The 24,050-nt window shown below is 34.2% G+C and overlaps 1 protein-coding gene across 5 annotated transcripts in view; it reads left to right on the top strand.

Annotated features, from left to right (window-relative positions):
- LOC123678079 (probable tubulin polyglutamylase TTLL2) overlaps positions 1 to 24,050 on the top strand; it is a 104,822-nt gene that overhangs the window by 50,009 nt on the left and 30,763 nt on the right. For all 5 annotated transcript variants that reach the window (XM_045614876.1, XM_045614873.1, XM_045614877.1 and 2 more), the window contains one exon: positions 4,386 to 4,588. In XM_045614876.1, coding sequence (XP_045470832.1) covers positions 4,386 to 4,588 — 203 coding nt within the window. The remainder of the gene's footprint in view (positions 1 to 4,385; positions 4,589 to 24,050) is intronic.

Below are 24,050 nucleotides of genomic sequence, written 5' to 3'. Positions count from 1 at the left end.
TTTTCCTCATATTCAGTTCCAATAACGGAATCATAAGTGAAGAAAGAGGGTTTTAAAAGTGCTATATTTTCTTAAAAATTCATTTTAGAAGTATCTAATATTAATAGAAATTTTTTCTAATATAATATATCGATATATACAAGGTTTTTCAAGTTTTTCGACGGCCTATTAGACGTTTCTGGAGAATGGGGCCGATTTGGAATCTAAAAATTCGAAATATGACACATTGTTCATGATGCCCTATTCAGCTAAAATATTTTCGAAGTTCCGGCACTTCCGGTTATGGAAGAATTACAAATTTTTTTTCAAAAAGAACTTTCTTTTTCATTTTATGACTAAGATATTATCAAGATTCTTATTCTCAATTACTCTTTGCTAAAGTTATTGCGTTAGTCCTCATAGTTTTCAAAATATTAAGAAAAAACCGTAAAAAAGATCGAATTTCCTTAGTCAAACTTACGTGAATTATTTTTAATGTGAATATCCAATGCTTATTCTCAATTCACTTTCTCAAACAAGAATGTTGGAATATCGTGCATATATTGAATTTGAAAAATATCATAACAGGGTGTTTCAAATATAGTGCCAAAAATTGTGAACAAAATTTGATCATAACTTTCGATTTTCAAATTAGAACCCTATTTTTTGTGATTTCGTATGATTATGCTCTCAAATTCAATAATTCAAGAGTTATTCGAGATTTTATGAATTTATGGTATACGTAGGGTCAATTTCATTCAATTTGTTTCAAGAATGCGTTTCAAATCAGTATTCTATGATCATAGAAATTAAAATATGCAATTATTTCGAAGTGACAGGTGTACTTATTATTGAAGCTATAGTCCATTCAGGAATTATTGACATCGAAGTAGGCCTTGAACGTCTAGTCGCGGCTTTATTTCTATTTACAAAAATATCACTGAAAATTGCTATGATCCATCATAGAAATAATCAGTTTATATTATTTTCATAATTTTTTTATTCCAAAAATCCCATACTTTTTAAATTACGAAGGGGCGCATACAGTTATGATTCCATAAAATGGAATTCAGGTTCTATAATGTAAAAATTTAATGGAATGCTATCATATTTCAAGGAAATCCAATGAAGAGATATCAATTCTTTAAAGAATCGACAATGGAAGATCCCATTGAATATCATTAAATATGCATATTCCTTTTCACCAAAGGCTCTTCAATAATTGTTGCATTCTTGATGGGCACTGGATACCAACCTGCTTGCAAAATTCTAATCATATAACTCTTATGGATCATTTTAACTGTGGTGTCCAAACTGGTGAAGAAAACAGAAAAAACTGGTTGATAAATTTAAATAGTGTAGCTTAGTGAATGGAAGAGCCATATCATAATAAGACAGAAATAAAATTCAAAGAATTCATTTAGTATATAAAGAATTTTAACATCACAGTTATACTGTTACTTTTAAAATTGGAACCAATTTATCAGCCGATGTGTAAATTACTTTCTAAAGTCACTATTTATTGAATCTGGTCATGACATGAATGATTGATTAAAATTGTATGAAAATTATAGATACTATTTGTACACTCAAGTTTTTTATTGAAATGCTTTTATACCATTTACTAATCAATTACATCAAGTATTTTCCCCATAACAGCTTTGATTCACTCACTGAAAGCATTTTTGCAAATTATTTTTAATTTGTGAATTTTAAAATTTTATTGCATTCTGTTATTATCTTTAAGTTTTTACGATGTGAAGAAATTCTTAAATTTACTCTTCTGAATATATTTTTCAATTGAATACCAAAAAAATTCTATGAAGCAATTAGAATTTATTAGATTTTTGAATTACTCATTGAAGAACAAGAAACAGATAAAACAATACTTAATTTCAAAATATAATATAAATAAACTATAGAGGCAATGCCTTTGATCTTTTTCATGAAGCTTGGTATAATATAACTTCGGTCATATTCCATGAATTTTTGAAATTCATCATTTGAGCTGTGAACACATTATTTCAATTATATGCAGAAAAGGTATTAATTTAGCAATCCAATTATAAAATAATTCTCCCTTCATAAATTTATATAATGCTCATGATCACAACTGTCAAATCAAAACATCCAGGTAAAATCCATCAATCCGGCATTCAAAATAGTGTTCCTTCTACTTTGACCCTTGAATATACTCGAAAAACTTTTTGTTTTCTTTCTAGAGTTCACTGTTGAATAAGACTGCCATTTTCAATAAGTTTCCTCCAAATAAATGAATTTCACATTTTGTTGCAAATATTCTCTGTATTCGCCATAAAATCGTACTCAACTTATTATATTTTTCTGTTTATCAATAAGAATTTTCCTTTTATTAACTGTTTTGAATTTGTAACCCATTAATTTTATGTATGTTGTCTTTGATTGATTAAAATCCAGATGCTTTTTGGTCAAATTTTATCCAGACTAATATATTGGTAGCTTTTGGAAAAAATCAAATCATTCAATGATTCTTTGAATGTAAAATCGTATTGCACAGGTTTTCTTCAACTAATAATCCAGGCTGTAATAACTTGCCTTCTTCTTTTTTCAAACAGTACTGTGAGAAATACTCAAATAAACTAATCAATGTGTGTTTCAAATTGATACAACTTTTTAGTTTCAAAATTTCTTGGATCAAAACCAATAACACAAACAAACTCAACAATCTAACCTCCTGTATATGACATTTTCAATGCCAACCCGAAATCTGCAATTTAAAATGTTACTGAATGAGCCAGTAACAACTTTATTTCGATTTTCCACAGCCACCCGGGATGTCAATAATTCCTGAATGGACTATAGTAGATTATAATTTCACGATATGAATCCCCGTTATTCAAATAATGAAATTCTGGATCTATTCCATATCCACGGTGAATGCAACATAATTGTTTCGAGAACTTGTCGAGCATTCAATCAGAAATATCCACATTTACCACCAATTGACGAGAAGATATTTCGGAAGTATGTTTCAAACTTTCTGTTACTTCCTTTTCATCACCACTCTGATTTTCTCTGAATTCATAAAATGTATTCTACCACTTTTTATATGAATTGAATTGGCACAAAGAAGTCCTGCATGATTTTATCTCATTTGGTAGGTACAGGTTTTTATCTTCTAGGTAGGTAGTCCAGTATCTATAATGGATATTCATAAAGTATGAAACATCCTTTCAAGAAGATGAGGAAATTTCTGATTTAAAATTCGATGAGTTCTACCAATAATTCTATTGCATTCATCGTGAATATAGAATTAGATATTTATAATACAAGTGCAGAAGTTATTGATATTCTTCCAAGAGTTCAAAATGAACGAGTGGTAGAATAAGCCTTCTGTACGAGTTTTAAACATTATTTCCCGAATTCACTGCATTTTTATTGAAATTAACGTAAATTTCCATAAACATATATTAGTGATTTTTGCATTGAAAAATGTTGGGTGAGAACAGTTTTCTGTATAACAAATTTGACAGATAATAGATAAATCCGTTCCAGTCTATTTTGTTCCACAAGATGTGCCGAAATGAACTGGTTTGCCACATAATTGGAGAGAAGTATATCCAAAATGTTGTTAATTCATTATCGGAAATTCAATTCGTGAAATGAAATTAGTGTAGCTTTGAGAAAACACCTGTCACATGTAAAGTAATGAGATATTTAAATTTCTATGGTCATAGAGTATTTTTGCTAGTTTGTCTGGAAACAGATCGAAGGAAATTGAACCTACGTATTACATAAATTCATAAAATCTCGAATAACTCTTGAATTATTGAATTTGGGAGCATAATTTTGTTTGGACACTATCCTTATTTTTTACCGTAGAATCCAACGAAATCACAAAAAAATAGGGTTCTAATTGGAAAATCGAAAGTTATGATAAATTTTGTTCACAATTTTGGCACACTATTTGAAACACCCTGTGATAATATTTCTCAAGTTCAAGATATGCACGGTATTCCTACATCATTCTAGTCTGAGAAAGTAAATTGAGTATACGCATAGGATATTCACAGTAAAAATAATTCACGTGATAGTGACTATGGAAATTCTCCCTTTTTTTCGGTTTTTTCTTAATATTTTGAAAACTATAAGGACTAACGCAATAATTTTAGCAAAGTGTAATTGAGAATAGAAATTTTGATAATATCTAAGACATAAAATGAAAAAAAAAATTTTTGAGAAAATTTTTTTTAATTCTTGTATAACCGGAGGGGCCGGAACTTCGAAAATATTTTAGCTGGATAGAGCGTCATGAATGTCAATGTCATATTCCGAATTTGCAGATTTCAAATCGGCCCCGTTCTCCAGAAACGTCTAAAAGGCCGTCGAACTTGAAACACCCTCTATATGGACAAATTTTATTCTAGGTTGTAAATGGACTTTGAAACACCTGAGGAGATATTTCATCCAAGCCGGTATTCACGATTGGCTGTTGTGGCAGAAAATTTCAAATCTGGTAATATTGACTGTACTCAGCCACGCAACTCAAGTTCCGGAAACGGTCAACTGCTTCGACTTCTTTGGATTCGACGTCCTCATCGACGAGGATTTGAGACCTTGGCTGCTCGAAGTGAGTTTTTAAGTGTTTTCACGATTTTTCAGTGAAACTTGCTCCCATTATAAATAATTGATTAGATTCCCCTCGAAAAAAATCGATATTGCCACGTGTACGAAAAATGACGGAAAACCCAGAATATCGAGCTTTTTGGAAACTTCAGCATATTTTTTCGATTGAAATGTGCCAAACCCATAGAGTAATAAACATTGATAGAGGAAGTATACGCAATTTTCACAAGTTTCCAATATGGTTAGATTACGTTGTCGGATTGTGATATATTTTCAAATCTACAATTTTACTATGATAATAATAATAATAATATAATTTATTCTCTCAATCTAAATACAATTCGAAAAAAAAACATGTCTAACTAAATACAGATATGAAAATGAGATATGACCGAAAGAGACAGATCAGACTTGGCAATCGCAATACTCAGTTATAGAGCATGGTTCAATTCTTATCAAGAAAGTTCTTACAGCATCTTCGTACTTCTTTATATCAGACTGGATATCTCTTGGTAGATTGTTATAAAGCTTGAGGCACATATACTCTACATTTCTCTGAGACAACATGAGAGAATTTTTCGGAAGATGAAAGAAATTAATTCTTCTAGTGTTATTCATGTTATTATACTTTTCGAAGTAATGAATATTCTTTCGGAGAAAAACTAGACATTTCAATATATAAAGTCCCACTGTTGTTAATATTCTCTGAGCTCCAAATATCCCACGACACGAGGCTCTAAAAGATAGTCGGAGAATCACTCTCAATGCGCGTTTTTGTATGATAAATAGCTTATTGATATCAGAGTGTAACGAGTTCGCAAGCCCTACGCCACTGCCTCTTTCTAGAAGGTACCGGAAGCACCGGGAGCTGGATAGAAAGATCGAGACGCTTCTAGAGAGAGATGCGAGCGGTATATAACCAATCGAAGCCGCAGAGCAGGGCAGTGCGACGGAAAACGGCGGTCAGTGCCGTACACTCAATTAGATATAAGTTGTAGAAATAAATTAATATAGTAGTGAAAATAAATTAGTGTAATAGTTGAAATAAATCATCTGTAAATAGTTATTTATAGTTGTGTACCTGAAATAAATTAGTGTTAGCCAGAAGTACCGATTTAATTAACCGAAAAACGTTACAATTGGTGTCAGGTGTGGGGTTCGCGTGTGTTTTCGAACCGAGAGTTAATTAAATCGTGAACATTTCTGTGGACATTATCGTGGACATTTTTTTAGTGGACATTCTCGTCAAAATTTCTGTGGGCAGTAGTGTGAATATTTTTGTGACCATATTGTTGAATGCCATTTACGAGAATCGCAGTCAAGTAAAATGGATCAGACAACCTTGGATTTCTTTAAGCAAGCTTTTGAACAACTGACCAAGGAAGTGCAGGACTATACCACAGAAATAAAGGAAAGTTTCAAATCGTGTAGAAATGAAATAAAGGATAATTGTATAAGAATGATGGATAACACGAAAAGGTTAGAGAATACTAGGAATGAGGTTGAATCCAAGGAACTGAAGGACCATGAAAGGAACCAGAATAATCAGGAAGTGTCTATACCAGATAGAAAAAAAGAACGTTTGCAAATGACGGGAGCCAGAAGACTGAAACTAGAAGAATACAGGGCTTTTCAGAAATTCCTGAAGAATGTTTGCAGCGTGGAGATCTGGTTGAATCAAAAGCTTCATATAGCGGCAGATGAGAGCTATAGGGAACCTCATAACCTGGAAAGTGAAATCCAGAAGCATTCTTCATTCGAGGCAGAGGTTATGGACAGCGATGAAAGAGTGCAAAGCGTAATAAACGAGGGAGAACAGTTACTACATTCGAATCACTATGCCAAAGATGAAATAGTCATAAGGCTGGAAGAAATCAAAGAGGATTGGAAGAGACTGTTGGAACTCAAGCAGATCAAACGGGAAAAGCTGAACGAGGTATATCAAGCACTGCTCTTCAGGAGGTCCGTCGAAGAGTTTGAGGTTTGGCTAGGTGAAGTCGAGATTCAAGTTAGTAACGATTTCGGAAACGACTTGGCTTCAGACAACAACATCCTAAGATGCCACCCCGCTCTGGAAAATGACTACCAACAGCGCCTAGAGAAGTACGAGAGCATCAACGAGATAGACGGAGAGGTACAGTGGTTGAGCGACAGGAAATCGCTGGCAGCGTCTTTGGACCTGGATATCAGTCTTACCGTGGTCCAGAGCTTACAGAAAAAGTATCGGACGCTGGAGGTCGAGCTGAACTCGAGGGAACACATCGTAAAGAGTTTGATGGATAGGGCGGTCAACATGATGAGATCCGGTCATGAGTTCTCCAATGATATCAGTGTGAAGGTGAAGGAATTGGAGAATCGATTTGTGATGGTAAAGGATATGGCCAGTCTGAAGATGTTGAGGTTGCAAGATGCCCTGGAATCGGAAAAGTTTTACGAGGAGAGTTCAGAAGCTGAGGCCTGGATTGATGACAAGTTGTCGGCGTTGGCAACAAGTGAGGTTGGTAGAGATGAGATTTCCATTCAGATGTTGCAGGGAGAGCTGAGTATAATAACTGCTGAAGTTGAAGCTTACCAGGAAACGATCGATAAATTATCTCAGAGGTGTAGCAATCTTGTGAAAAGAGAGCACTACGATGCAGATAACATCAAGAAAAGAGAGGAAGAAATAGTGCACGAGTACAAGAAGTTACGTCAGCTAGTGGCTCAGAGGGAAGTATCCCTCTCTGAAGCCTTCCAGTATTTCGGATTCCTCCAAGAGTGCACCAAGCTTCAAGAATGGATCAAGGACCAGATGACCAATTCCAAAATTGAAAAGCATGGAGTTGATGTCGAGCATGCGGAACTTCTAATTCATGCCTTCGACACTTTTTACGCTAGTTTAATGAATAGCGAGGCAAGGCTCCAATCATGTTTAATCAGTGGAAATGCTCTGATAGAAGCTAAATGCAGATATAGCGCCAAGATCCAGGAGAAGATGATTGAGGTCCAGACTCAATGGAAGGATCTCTTGGAGCTGGTAAACGGTCTGAATGAACTCTTGGTCGGAGCAAAACAGGTGCATATGTTCGATAGAAGAGCTGAAGAAATAATCTCTTGGATAAGCGAGAAAGAGGTTGACTTATGCTACGATACCAATAGTCAAGACTCGGAAAGTAACCAAGATTTGCTCAGAAAATCTCAGACTTTCGAAGGCGAGTTGGAAGTGATCGAGGACAAGGCGAACTTTAGAGAGCAAGAGGCCAAGAAACTTGTCGAGGAATTCACAGAAATCAATGAGCACATTGACAGCAAGAGGGAAGATACGCTGGAAGCTTACAAATATCTTGCTGTGTGCGCAGAGAGGAAGAAATATAACTTGCAGCAATTGGAACCATCCCGAGGTTATATTAACCAAGACATTGCCGAGAAGTTAAAAATCCTGAAGCTTGGATTAGGGACTTGGAAGAAGCGAAAGGATATCTGCGATCAGAACCTGGACGTTCAGTTATTCAAGAAGGAGGTGTCCGTATTCGTGAATTGGCTGATAACGAGGGACGACGCTCTCAAGGAAGAGAAACTGGAAGATCTGATCGGGAGGTATTGCGACTTTGAGGAGAGGTTCAAAGTTCAAGAGAAGACTGTTAGGTGCTATTTCTGTGAACCAGGAAATTGCAGAAACGGAGAATCCTGTAGTTTCAGCCACCGTGCCGGATATGTTCAGGGACTGAACATCCTAGGAAGGGGGCAGTGTAACGAGTTCGCAAGCCCTACGCCACTGCCTCTTTCTAGAAGGTACCGGAAGCACCGGGAGCTGGATAGAAAGATCGAGACGCTTCTAGAGAGAGATGCGAGCGGTATATAACCAATCGAAGCCGCAGAGCAGGGCAGTGCGACGGAAAACGGCGGTCAGTGCCGTACACTCAATTAGATATAAGTTGTAGAAATAAATTAATATAGTAGTGAAAATAAATTAGTGTAATAGTTGAAATAAATCATCTGTAAATAGTTATTTATAGTTGTGTACCTGAAATAAATTAGTGTTAGCCAGAAGTACCGATTTAATTAACCGAAAAACGTTACAAGAGCTATTTAACCGAATAATAAAACCGTAAGACAGAATAGAGTTGAAGTTTATTTATATATTTTATTCGAAAAAAATATGTAAATTTGAATATTTGGAATACGATATTTTTCCTAATTGTCGAATTTATAATGAACCGAATATTTATTATTTTCTGAATCTACCTACTGAAATCAAAGATTTGGCAACTTTTGCTTTCCTAGTGTCATCGGTTCATACACATCGTTTGGCGCGCTTGAAGTTTGTTTTCTGAATTTCTGATATATAGGTATTTATATCATCATATTTTGATTTGATATGAAACGTTGATTCAGTGTTGGACATAATAAGTGCGTTCTTTGTGAAGAAACTCCCGAATTGAGTGAAATATCGTGTATCACTGATATGTTTTCATTTTCGCGCGCTTCATGTCAAATTTGATATTTCATGAAAATCACTGAAAATGAAATATGATCCCTCTATCTTTCTTTATTACTCTGAGGCCAAACCTGATCATTTTAATCAACTTTTATGTGGTTTGACATATAATATTTATTATTTGCTACAGAAAAATTTTGGAAATCGAGGGCTACCTATTTGAGCGCTCCTCTCCGAACAGATAAAATGATTTCGTCACAATGTCTGTTATTTTAGAATTTTGAACCGGGGATCTTCTCAAACAATATGATTCGGCTCAGTGATGAAGAATCCGTATTTAAATTGGTACCCAAGTTATGAGGTGTTCAATGTAGGCATAGCGATAAAAGATACAAATGTAATATTATCATACCTTTTTAACCAAGGAACATATTTGAGTAGTTTTTACGCTTCACAAGACGAACAAGCCATCAACTATGGATGAAGTACAGGTCAAGTCATGTCATCGATTATGACGAAATGGAAGATCTAGTTGAAGGTTTTTATTGAAGGAGCCAGAACGATGGGAATCTGGACTCATATCGCATTTATTTATGGTTTCTGGAATACGCGCGTCATCAACTGGACACGAAGTATCCTAACATTTGCTAACACAGCTTTGCAGAAAATATTCAAGATGCCCCCTCACGAAACACCGTGCAAGACCTTTAAGTTGATGACAATAATGTATGATAAAAAAGGAAAAAAGTAACTCATATCAACTTTGTAGCAGATGAAACTGACTGAATCCCGCTTCAGAGCAGATATAGTTGATGGATAGTATGGTATTCAAGAATGCTCTGTTATAATATACCTTTACCTTCAATATTCCAATATAAATAGCAGCATAATGTTGAAAATAAAACATTTAACATGCAAAACAGCTTAACATTTACGTTTTCCGCCTAGTTATGTAACTAAAACATAATAATTAAAAAGGATAATTACCCCTAAAAACCTTAGCGATCAATGAAAAATAGCCCTTTTAGCTGCAAATTAACGAAAATACTATTCAAATATGTTCCCTGGTTACAAATGATATGATGATAGTTTATTTGTAGCTTTTAACGTTTGTACGCCCTATAAATTGGAACCAGGGTTGATCAGCTTTTTTTATTGAGGGAATAAAGATCTACAAAAAATTATATTAACAATTAAATAAGCCGGTAACCATGTTACATTCAGGTGCTTGGACCTTTCAATTCGCATATATTATGACATATTATACAAATAAAGTGGACACCTTATTGAACGCTGGCAGACGCGAAGCAGTATGATTACTGCGATGCAGTGCGCCACCCAGTTAGGTTTTTGTCCGCTGGGTGGCGCACCGCAGTAATCATACTGCTTTGCGTCTGCCAGCGTTCAATGAGGTGCCTGCTATTTCGTTTGTTTGTCATCTTGGGGTGAGTTATGCGGTACTGATGATCCCAAACAGTGTCAGTGAGTAATGTGATTTAAAAGCTTGGTTCTATTGCCTAGACTTCAATTAGTGTCAGCACCGTAAGTGTAGTGTCGTGAGTAAGAAACAAAGACTTAAGTGTTTAAGTTTTTCGAAACCAGCCAATACAAAATGAGTGTGAGCCCTACGAAGAGGAAAAAAGTTAAACTCCGCGATGAGGAGAATCCTAACCAAACGCACCCAGGAGGAGAATTTCCGCCACTACCAATGGAAATTTCAAGTCCCCCGCGCATAACATTGAAGAATCGTTTCGAACCCCTAGGAAACGACATTCCCGAACCGTCAGCCCCTACAAAACCTAAATTGAGAATACCCCCAATAGTTGTAGATGGGATTTTCGAAAAACACTCCGAAACGGTGAATATAATCAAAAAAATTATTGGCGAAGAGACAAAATTCCATATCCGATATGGGAAAAATACATCGAACGTCTTTGTGGAAACCGAAGAGGCGTTCAACAACCTAAAGAAATATTTCTTATCCGACGACCTGGATTTCCACACATTTACCAGGAGGGACAAAAAATCCCATGCATTCGTCGTACGAGGCCTAAACGATGACCAAAACCTTGAAGACCTGAGAACAGATCTGTCGGAGAGTAACCTAAATATAAAAGACATCTTCAAAATGAAAGGAACCAGAAATCCAGCGTACTTGGTCATAACCGACAGAAAAACCACACTTCGATACCTGAAACAACATGTCAGGATTGTTAACTACACCGTCGTATCATGGGAACGACATTACTCTAACAGAAAGATCACGCAGTGTAGGAGATGTCAAAATTGGGGCCATGCTACCTCAAATTGTTTCAGATCCTATCAATGTCTGAAATGTGCAGAGGGACATCTGACGAAAGACTGTACGAAAACAATGGACACACCTGCGAAATGTGCGAACTGCGGTGGGGATCATCCAGCAAATTCCATAAAGTGTGAGGTATATATAAACCTTTTGGAGAAACTGCACAAAACCTCCAACAAGAAGCAAGAAGAACCAAAAAAATATATACCAGCGCCTTTGCCGAAAGAGAACCCTTGGGAGGAACGCCTGAGAAGACGGGAGGAGAAAGAGAACATCCGTCAAAATAGTTCAAAAGAAATAGAAGAACGCAAAATTCCAAAACAACCCACAGGTGAATTCGGTACATTTACAGAACTTAAAAATGAATTCAACAAATTGAATAACTTCATCAATATCTCAGACTTTCTGCAAAAAATTAGAACTTTAAACGAAAAATTGGCTAGATGCGAATCTGGCTATGAAAAATTCCAAACTTTTCATTCTTTTCTTGATAGCATATAATGACTAGTAAACCAGCACATAGACTTAATTTAGCTTCCTGGAACGCCAACGGAGTTCGTGATAAGGAGTACGAAATTTCGTATTTCTTAAAACAACATTCCATCAAAATTTTTCTTATAAACGAAACAAGGTTAACATCATCGGATAATTTTAAAATAAAAGGCTTCCACGTGGCTAGAATGGATCGTTCAAATAATACTCACAACGGAGGTGTTGCCATTCTCGTACATACTTCAATTCCATATAAAATTTTACCTAGTACTAGTTGTTCAATAGAGAATGTAGGTATACAAGTGGGAAATGGTCCTAAAATAATTTGTGTTTATAATAGCCCTTCGAATAAATTCAGAGAAACCTGCTTAGAAAGTCTTTTAAATAACAGAGAAACTCTTGTAATTGGAGACCTAAATGCCAAACATCGTGTTTGGGGAAATCTCAATAATAATACAAACGGAAGAACCCTGTTGGAATTCTTGGAAAAAAATCCAGACTGTAATCTACATTACTCACCCAGTCCTACCCTATTTCCGTATAACAGCACCACTCCCTCAACAATAGATATTTTATTAGCAAAATCCTTTACCCGTATTAGTGAACTCGAATCTTTACCTGAGTTAAATTCAGACCATAATGTCATAAAGTTTGAAATATTCGGAAACTTTCGTAACAATACTTCCAAAAACATCTTTGACTATTCAACTACAAACTGGAAGGAATTTCGGAGAATTCTCAATGAAAAAATAGTCATCAATAATGCCGTTAACTCCGCTGAATGTTTAGAGCAAGAACTATTGAAATTTTCAGAGTGTCTCACTTACGCACGGAACCGTACGACAAAATCCAAAAGAATCTATCCATTCGCCGAATCACTCCCCTCATATATTGTTGACTTAATTAGACTTAGGAATAGAACTCGCAAACGTTGGCAACGCTTTCGTGATCCCCTAGAAAAAATCAATTCTGAATCACTTTCCGCAATGATAAAAAGAGAAATCCAAATTTATAAAAATCAAGAATGGAATAATAAACTTCAAAAACTCAATCCATCGGACGGTTCCTTGTGGAAAGTAACAAAGACTCTGAAGAAAAAAGATACTACCATACCCCAATTGAATTACGATTCAAATTTCTTTGTCACAGACGGACAGAAAGCCGAGTTAATGGCCAAAACCTTCGAAAAAATTCACAATTTAGATCATTCTGATACTGATCGTCTCATAGAAAATACCGTGTCTGACTTTTTACGAAATTCCAACCAAAGTGACACCGAATCCAATAAATACCTAACAAATCCCTCAGATCTTCAAGAACTAATTAAAACCCTCCCACCCAATAAATCCCCAGGACTCGATGACATCGACAACAAATTAATAAAAAATCTTTCTAAAAAAGCTTTGGTACAATTGACCTATATAGTGAACGCTATCATAAAATTGAGTTATTGGCCCAGAATATGGAATACCGCAATGGTGATACCTATTCATAAAGCAGGTAAAGACAAACACTCGCCTTTAAGCTACAGGCCTATTAGTTTGTTGCCGATGTTGAGTAAACTTAAAGAAAAAGTAATTTTTAACATACTCAAAAAAACGCTTGAGAGGTCGGAAATGCGAGACTCATTTCAATTCGGATTCAAAGAAAAGCACAGTTCAACCCACCAATTAGCAAGAATCATAACCGACACCATCAATGCATTCAATAAAAAACAGAATACAGTGATGGTACTATTAGACATAGAAAAAGCGTTTGATCGAGTTTGGATCCAAGGACTACTATACAAAATGATCAAACTTAAACTCCCCACATTCATCATAAAATTAATTAATTCTTATCTATTAGAGAGAAAATTCATGGTCAAATTGAACCAAACATTATCAAATCCAATCACAATTTCGGCAGGTGTACCTCAAGGCTCCGTCCTTGGGCCCAAACTATTCAACTATACAACTATTGTATATACACGATCTCCCACCATTTCCCAATACGAAAACTGCACTTTTTGCGGATGATACCGCGATTTACGCTCATTCTTTCAGTGCAATAGTGGCTTCGAAATTATTACAATACCATTTACGAATATTGATGAACTACTATAATAGGTGGAAAATTAAAGTAAATGGAAATAAAACCGAAATGATCGTTTTCAGTAGGAAAATTAATGATAGAAATTTAGTTTCGCCTCTCACTTTTAATAATCACATCATCAAACAGAAAGAGTCTGTGAAATATCTAGGATTAACACTAGATTCAAGATTAAACTTCCACAAACACATCGATAATACATTAAGAAAAGCGTACGCCGTTAAAAGGACCCTACATTCTCTGTTGCACAAAAACAGTTTAGTAAATACAGAAAACAAGAAACTGATTTATACTGCACTGATCCGCCCAATTATTACATACGCAGCACCTACTTGGTGTCATTTAAAACCTACACCATTAAGCCCACTACAAAAATTCCAAAACCAAATACTGAGGATGGTTTTGAAGAAAAATAGGTAAAAAAGGGTGACAACACTCCATGACGCCTCAGGAATTGAAACTCTGAAGGAATACATAGATGGCATAGCCTCCAAATTTTATGAAAAATCCTGTTATGTGAGCGATCCGGTTAGTCGGATAACAAAAATTCGATTCTGTGATAAGAATCGAAATGGTCGGCATGTTCTTCCCTATGAACACCTACCAATTTTCTACGAAGAATATAAACAGTATTCTAAAAAATAGTCATAAAACCCCGAAAGGTAAAACTTAAAACCCCACATCAATAATTTATATTGAACAAATTAAAGCAGGTTTTTTCTTATTTTATTTCCCTGTAAAAACAATGAAAACTTAAATTTATAAAAGAATACTCGACTTGTATGAAATGTCAACTATTGTAAGGTAATATAATACCACATAAAAAGAAAGATAGGTAAACATCTTATGTAGGAACTATCATTGTATAAGAAAATATGAAAACAATTATGTATATTGTGTGTATTGTATATATTTTAATGTTTAATAAATGTTTTTCTGATTCTGATTCTGATTCTGATGATCCCAAATAAGAATGAGACCAGTATATCGCTACTCTCCCTCGATGACATGCAGTCCCTTGGGTTACTTTCGATTATGATTCCTACGTAATAACGTGGAGGTCTTCTGTTTGAAAATGGTTATATTGATGGCATTTGTGCTGATACATTAACCAGATAGATAATTAATATCGTATGATATTACAGGCTTGAAATTTTACTTCTTCTTTTTGTATTTTCTTCATTCATTACCAAGTATTTACTATATGGGGCATAAATTGACCTGTTCAATTCACTTCTGAGTAAAACCCAGAGCTACAAGTCTTGCTCTATAACGCAGCGAACCATCACTATTAAGCATTTTCTTAAACACCCAGTAATAGTCCATTACACTGCCACCTTCAATTTCCCAGGCATTATTCCTGATGAACGAATCATATCGCTGGCTTCCATTGCTCTCCGTGCCATCTAGATAAGTCTTCGTCAACAGTAACTAGATCTTCAATGTATTTCCTATCTTCTCAATTGTCTGAAACATACATGTACGTTATGTGATCTGGAGCTGTCTTTGTCTTTGATTCTCATGTCGATCTTCTCAAATCCTGATTAGTACTGGTGACTGGTATTTGGACATCTGATATATAGTCATTATCATGATTCATTTCATCACTAGCTTCTTCTATATCATTACCCGTACATACTAACTCTCCATTTTTCATCTCGACTGGTACTAATGACATTGTAACCTGTATTCTGTATCCCTTTGATCGTTCACCAGAAACCACAAAAATAATTTTTGTCCATATACCTTCAGAAATTTGCAAAAGGAGAGTATGCAAAATATATCGATACAATATTCAGATCCTGAAAACGCCTTAGATCTTCAGGAATGTCCGTTTGGTCCTTCGAATGAAGAATACCTTCTATTCAATAGGGGGCTCTCTCTAGAAATCACTATTTGGTATTCTAAATCTATGCAAATTGTATACAGGGTGAGTCTTTGACTTGTACATATATTTTAACCCAAGATTCCTGAGGTCAAAAGAAACACTTTTTTCCTTTACCATTTTTTCCGATTCGGCCCGGTTAAAAAGATACAGGCTGTTGAAAATCGTTAAAAAAATGTGATTTTCGGCTATATCTCGTAAATGGTTGTATCGAAGGAAATGATTTTTGAAATATAGCTTTTTTTTGATGTGATACATCTTATCCGAACACCAGATTCCATACACATTCTTCTGTTTCTTTGTTATGAACATAACATACCATAAAAATACCAGAAATTCGAAGAAACCAACTCTTAATAGTAATTTGAACCTTCATTGAAGAATATTTGGCTAATTTGAAAAATAAAAGTATTCTTCATATTTTCTCGTACAAAGCGCCGTTTTCGAATAACTTGATCTTAAAAAAAAAAAATTATCTGTGAAATTCAAAAAATTGGGTACTTTGGCTGAATGCAACTCTGTTCTATTGTGGAAAAAAAACCACAGAAATGAATATTTACTATGAAGTCATGTCTCAGATTTAAGAATTGAAGTACTAGCCAACTTAGTTTGAAAATGAAGTTATTTGAATAAGCTCACCTCAACTCCTCGATTTGATTAAAAATCTCTGAGCTTTGGCACAGCTCTGATAATAAGAAGATACTCCACTAAAATCAACATTCTTTTTGAAAAGTCCAGATTATTCATAAAACCCATGTTTAAAAAAGTTTTCACAAAATAGTCCCATTATAATGACAACAATCAATATCCCACTAAAGACTGCTGCTATCGAACAATACTGTATTCTTCTTCGGCTCATTCAAACTCACATCGAAACATATCACTAGGACTAGGTACATACTAGACAAATTTTCATGTGATTGAGATTGAATACTTTTATTCTTTTGCTATTCCATAAATTCATCCTAAGAGCTTATGATTGACATACTTCCAAGAGGGCCATAATTGTTTTAATGTGAAAACAAATTAGGTGAGTTGAAAGAAACCAAATATTCTATTGTGGATATTTACATTGAATACTTCTCATTTATTTTCAATGCCAAAATCAAGATGAATTAAGTAGTAAAGTTGGCTATAATGTAGGTACACATTAACAACAAATTTGATTACAAGTGGAGTCTAACATTTTCCATTGATTACAGAGCCAGAATATTTTACATATTTCCATATTTTCATACTGATGGTTTCAAAAATATTGATGCATTTCAATATTTTTATGAGATAGTTGGAACAAATCAAATGCTTCATTTCATAACAAATATCTTATAACAATAACAGTGTAAACTGTAAATGAAAATTTTAGGTTAGAACTTAGAACATAGATTATTCGAACCGAACTGCTGTGTTTATATTTCGCATCACTCGAAATTTGAAATTCAAACTTAAAACCACAGATTACTATAGTCTGTGTTAGATCTTTCATAGATGAATATTATTTATTTGAGATTTTAAGGTTAATTCTTGCACGAAAAATAAACAACGATATCATATAAATGAAATATAATGAATGAATGGATATGAGTATCAGAGCTAATATGGGTGGTAGCGAGCTCAATTCGTTATAATTATCGAAAATGAAATAGAAATCAAGAGAAGAATATTTAATCTTTAGCGTCAACGAAATTGGAATAACTCATTTATTTGATTATAAACACTACTTTGTTCAACAAATGGAATGTTAAACGTGAGTTTATGATGGTTTTTCTAATTTAGTAGCTTATTTCCAAGGTTCAAGAGGTATATCTTATGCTTGAGAAAACTTCAGTGTTCCGGTTTTCAGGGGTGAATTAGCTCATTTTGAAAATTTAAAATGGCTATATCTTTTTAACAGGGCCGAATCGGAAAAAATGGTAAATGAAAAAAGTGTTTCTTTTGACCTCAGGAATCTTGGGTTAAAATATATGTACAAGTCAAAGACTCACCCTGTATTGTATTATTTTATAAATTATGAAAAATAACCTATTATTAACCAAATTTTTAGATTTCAAAAGTGTCCTTCCTTGTTTTCTAAATATATACACCCTATATTATTGATCATATATTGCATTTCTTGAAAAATTATGGAATAGAAGAATAATTTGCTGCTCAACAGAAAAAAGTATTGATAAACCTTGGAATTGAGGGACTTCTTAGAACCTGATTTCTCAAAGATGTTAAACCTAGATATGATATTACGATTGCTTGTGAGGCAATATAAGCCATGGGTAGATCTATTCATTCTGCCTCTTTTCAGTTTGTTTATTATAGCTATACTGAATATTCCTTAAACAAAAATTTCACTGTAGGTCTTTTAATAGATCTTATCAAATAATTATGTAAATTCAATATTTGTCAAAACTGAAAATAAACATTGAATGCAGTTTCTTCATTTCAGGTAGTAATTCTATTGATTCAATTGAATAAATGTAACTTCATTTCAGGGCTTGAAAGTGAATATCGAATGGAATGATAGCCATTAAAATATATCTATTCTTCATTTTGAATTGACTTACTGACTTACAAGAATATCAATATTTTCATCGGCAAGACATAAAATGCCAAATTTTCTTTCAAAGTTGAAATTCAGAGAAAAATGTGCTAATAATTGTGTATTGTAACTATTGAATAAACAAAGAAAAGGGATCATACAAAGCATTACAACTTGACTAACAAACAGAAACTTATTTGGAAATTTTGCCCACCCAATCATTAATTATATTTGGACTTATGCATCATACATGACTCTATAATGAAGGAATGTGCTAATTTGAAATCTGATGATTGGGATTGTATTATTATTCATTCAATATTCTCTAAAATTTTTTTACAAACCTATAAGAATGAATAACCTTCTTGAAAGACTGATAATAACGCTCACATTTTGATTATGCATTTTTCCCCAATTTTTCAAAGAAGAAAGAAATTGCCATTTCTAGAGAAATGAGATCGGAGAATTTCAGATTTCAAAATGTCTCATTTCTCCAAAAATGACTAATTTATACTTCAAATATATGCACCCTGTATAATTGTTGATCAAATATTGTATTTCTTCACAAACTAGTTAATAACTTGAGGCTTTAATCTCAATTTTAAGACTTGAATTGGTCCAAGATCTCTAGATACTTCTAATTGATATTGGACAAATGAATATCCTGTATAATAATCCATCCAAACAAAAAAAATCCATCTTCCGAAAATTAAAACATAACAATGTGAGAAACCGAATAATTTTCACATCAAATCATCAAGTTTTAAGTGTTTCTGCATTCAGCTTTCCAGTTATTGAGAATATTCTCTACTTATGTTGTATATTTTGAATGAGTGAATTGAAAGTCTAAAATTATCATCAAAGACGATTCATGAAATATTTTTGTATTAGTTTAATTAGATTTCTTTTTATTTTCTGAATAAGAGAAAATTTTTTAAAACGCTTGACATGCGTCTGACTGACAGTTGTGATGGAATCGTTACAGCAACAACAGAACAGGTCAGAACTGTTTTCATTATACCTGTTCTTCAAATCTAGTCGCGGCATCATTTCAAGTTACAAATTTTCTACGGATAATTAGAGATATGGTCTGTGGAGAACTTTGAGTATATAATAACGGGAGGAAGCATAAGACCAGAAGACCAAAAAGGTTTCCGCATTTAACCGACTCAAGTTTACGTAAGCAGTGGGGTAGAAACTTTTTCAATAACGAATGTCAGCATTGAGTATCAAAGCAGATATATCAAAATCAAACTTAACTTAATGTTTATCATGGAAGAGGAAGATGAAGTTGGGTTGATATAGCAAAAGAGACTTTATGCAATCCAAAAAAATAATTTAACGTGTAATAAGAGGACAATGATTCTTTTCAAAAATCATTGATATGAATTGAAATACTAGTAAAATGAATTGACTGTCATTAAACTCGTAAATGATTTTTGAAATGAATAAACGGTAGTTCAAATAGTGTTATTCTGGTTTTTCCAAGATTGGCATCGGGTTCAGTTTAGTCCTCCTGAACATTCGGACATTGATGTTGACGAGTACGCTGTGATTACAAGGTTCTCAAAGGGTTCAAAGACCAAATTAGATTTTATTTTGTAGTTGCCAATTATCTTGTTTTTTTCATATTAAACAATCGATTTACTATTTAATTTTTTTAATTTCTACCTGAGTGGTTAAAACCATGATAAGTAAATAAATATATTATAATACAACAAATACATAAGCGTACAACTTTTTTTGCTAAATTCGAGGCTTTATTGTAAAAATCTAGTTATACATCTATGATTCAAAGTATTGTCCATCGCTGGCCACTATTTTATTCCATCTTTCGGGCAGCGTACGAATCCCTCGTTGACAAAGCTTGTCATCTTTTGAAGCGATCCACGAATCGATCCAATTTTTTACTTCTTCATAAGATCGGAAGTGTTGGTCAGCCTGGCCGTATGCAATTGATCGAAACAAATGATAGTCTGAGGAAGCAACGTCTGAAGAATACGGTGGGTGGGGTAGTAGTTCCCATTTCAACTTTTCAAGTATGTCTTGACTACTTTCGCAACATGGGGTCGAGCATTGTCATGCTGTAAAATCACTTTATCTTCTCTCTCGTTGTATTGCGGCCGTTTTTTTCAATGCTCGGTTCAAACGCATTAATTGCATTCGATAACGATCGCCTGTGATAGTTTCAGTCGGGTTTAACAACTCATAATACTCTACGCCGAGATGGTCCCACCAAATACTGAGCATGACCTTAGAACTGTGATTATTCGGTTTGGCAGTACACGTGGAAGCATGGCCGGGATATCCCGATGATTTTATGCGTTTGGGATTGACGTAATGAACCCATTTTTCGTCTCCAGTCCCAATCCAATGCAGAAATCCATTCCGTCTTTGCTTTGCAAGTAGCTGTTCACAAGCAAACAAACGCCGTTCAAACACCTCCCGGCTTCAATTCGTACGGCACCCATTTTTTTTCTGAATCATTCCCATGACTTTCAGGCGTTTTGGATTAGCTTGTAGTGTGACTTCTAATGATTCTGCCAATTATTGTTGCGTTTGACATGACTCTTGATCAAGTATTGCCTCCAATTCTGCATCTTCAAAAACCTTTTCTCTTCCACCGCGAAGCTGGTTTTCGACGACAAAATCACCATTCTTGAAGCGTTGAAACCACTCTCGGCATGTTCTTTCACTAGTAAATAGTAAAGCAGAAAATTAAAGCCTCCCGCAAATCACGAGGATTTGGCTCGTTAGCTGACATGGTTAATCGTGAATACCTTTATGATGCAGACACAAATCCAATAACATGTCGATGGAGTTATAGTCTAAGATCTCGATATAAAACGACCTTCACCGAGATGCTTATTTGATAAAACGTATTTTATATTTAATTTAACATGTCAATAAATATATCACATATGGGTTGCCTAACAAATTTTAGTCCAGAGTAGGTTTAATTAATAATTGAAAAAAATTTTTTTTTCGAACATTGCACCGGTTTGCTTATTAGATAAATTCTATACCAATCGAGAGTATGAAGCCCAAAGAAAGTGCAAACGTTAGGTTGCCTATTTTTTTCCGGTCACAACTCTCTGGTTGCCAGGTATAAACAGGTCAATCTATACTAGCATTTTGCAACGGTCTGACTATTTAATCAAAATCAATAAAATTAAAGATTATTTCATTATGAACACGGTGGTATAGGGTTGCCTGCGAAAAATCAGTCCAGAATCCCGGTTGTCGAATTTTAAAAAGTTGAATATTGCTGCGAGTGAGGACACAGCATAGCAGCTGTTTGAAGTCCGTCCAGTGAAAGAAAGAGAGTGCGCATGCTATTTGTTCTTGGAAATGAAAAGGATAGCGATAGACTCGTATACAGTGTGACCAGATTTAGTAGAAATCTACTTTTTTAGTAGATTTTTCGCATTTTCATGGAGTTTTTAGTAGGAAGAAATCCTTTGGTAGATTTTAGTAGATTTTGGTAGTTTTAAAAAATATAACCGAGACGATTGGGAATATGGAAATTCGGATGTCTAGACTGTTTCTGTGAAACAATTCATTGTTCATTCTCATTGACGTTCTACGTTCTACGTATTTCTAGAAGAACGTACCTACTTAAACATAATAAAATCATAAAACTTCTGTCGGCTGAGAATAAATACGAAGAATGATGGAATATCCGAAGGGTGCCTCATTGAAAACAGATGGTGTGTAAACTTCCGTTGAAAATATACCATTATCTTACATTTGGTATTCTATTCAGTGGAAAAAAATATGTCTAACTGGAATTTCATCGACAAATTTGGGTGGCTGCATATTTCAGATTTCGAATACCAAATGCAAGAGAATATTTTTGGCTATTAACCGCATCAAAACAAAAAATAGAAACAGATTTCTAAAAAAAAATATAGCATTATTATAACATGCTAAAGAAGGACTTAAAGAGATAGGTGATTGTTGTCGTTTTCAACCTACAAAAAATATGCTCGATTCGATGGATAGTGAAAATTTATGTATGGATGTTAAAGCATTGAAGTTAGGAATCAAATTATGCCAAAGTCTTCCTGCCTTCCATGCATTTACAGGTTGCGATTACACGGCAGCATTTTATAATAAAGGAAAAGTAAAACCTTTTCAGCTATGATATTTTCGAAAAATGAAAAATATCAATCAGTTTTCGCATCATTAACAGATGCTGCTGATATTTTCATTGATGAAAAAATGAAGACCGTTCAAGAAATTACGGCTAGTATGTATGGTATCAGGAACTGCACCAGTGTGAATGATGCGAGATATCGCATTTTTATGAAAAATTATTCTGCCAAAGAAGACAGCGAGCAATTCTTAGAAAAAATAAAAGGCTTCGACTCCAACTCTATACCACCATGCTGGATATCATTAATTCGAACAATTTCACAAACTATTTTTGTAAATTCCATGTGGCTTAATGCAACGGATCCAATATGCGTGAAACTTCAGCCTGAGAACTGCGGTTGGTCCTTAGATGAATATTTTAAACCAGTAGGATTCATTGGGGATCATACACCTTTGAAGATAGAAGACATTGTCGAAAGAACTGAAACGGAGAGTGATGATGACGAAGAAGATTCAGAAGTTGGAGATCATAGTTATATGTCCGATGACTCGGAACCTGAATGATTTAAAAAAAATTTTGTATTTATAACTTTTTATGATAAACAGAAGTAGGTATTTTTTTAATTGTTGTTTTTCATTTTGTCGTCTAATAATAAAGATGAAATTTGCAAGATTAGTATTATATATGTATTACTATAACCTTCTTTTTTAGTAAAGATACTTTAGTGTCACAAATATACACACATAAATAATTAATTGATTAAAAAAAAATTGAATAACTATTCCTCTATTTCAAAAATTATCTACTCCAAAATGATGCACGCATACACGAGTCTATCGCTATCCTTTTCATTTAGTGTCACATAAAAATATACACACATAAATAATTAATTGATTAAAAATAAATTAAATAACTATTCATCTATTTTGATAATTATCTGCTGCAAAATGATGCACGCATATACGAGTCTATCGCTATCCTTTTCATTTCCAAGAACAAATAGCATGCGCACTCTCTTTCTTTCACTGGACGGACTTCAAACAGCTGCTATGCTGTGTCCTCACTCGCAGCAATATTCAACTTTTTAAAATTCGACAACCGGGATTCTGGACTGATTTTTCGCAGGCAACCCTATACCACCGTGTTCATAATGAAATAATCTTTAATTTTATTGATTTTGATTAAATAGTCAGACCGTTGCAAAATGCTAGTATAGATTGACCTGTTTATACCTGGCAACCCGAGAGTTGTGACCGGAAAAAACTAGGCAACCTAACGTTTGCACATTCTTTGGGCTTCATACTTTCGATTGGTATAGAATTTATCTAATGAGCAAACCGGTGCAATGTTCGAAAAAAAAATTTTTTTAATTATTAATTAAACCTACTCTGGACTAAAATTTGGTCGGCAACCCATATGTGATATATTTATTGACATGTTAAATTAAATATAAAATACGTTTTATCAAATAAGCATCTCGGTGAAGGTCGTTTTATATCGGGATCCTATACTATTATGTTCACAAATACCTTAACTTATGATATGACATCTACGATATATTTATTTCGACTACCACTTACCGTTACAGTCATCTATTGCAAAACGGCGGAAGCAAAGTTGTAGGCCTTATTTTTGAGAGGTTAGGCTTGA

This window comes from Harmonia axyridis, chromosome 4 (genome assembly GCF_914767665.1).
Source record: "Harmonia axyridis chromosome 4, icHarAxyr1.1, whole genome shotgun sequence".
Classification (NCBI taxonomy): domain Eukaryota; kingdom Metazoa; phylum Arthropoda; class Insecta; order Coleoptera; family Coccinellidae; genus Harmonia; species Harmonia axyridis.
Note: the sequence above shows the minus strand (reverse complement) of the source record. Positions and strands in the feature narration are given on the sequence as shown.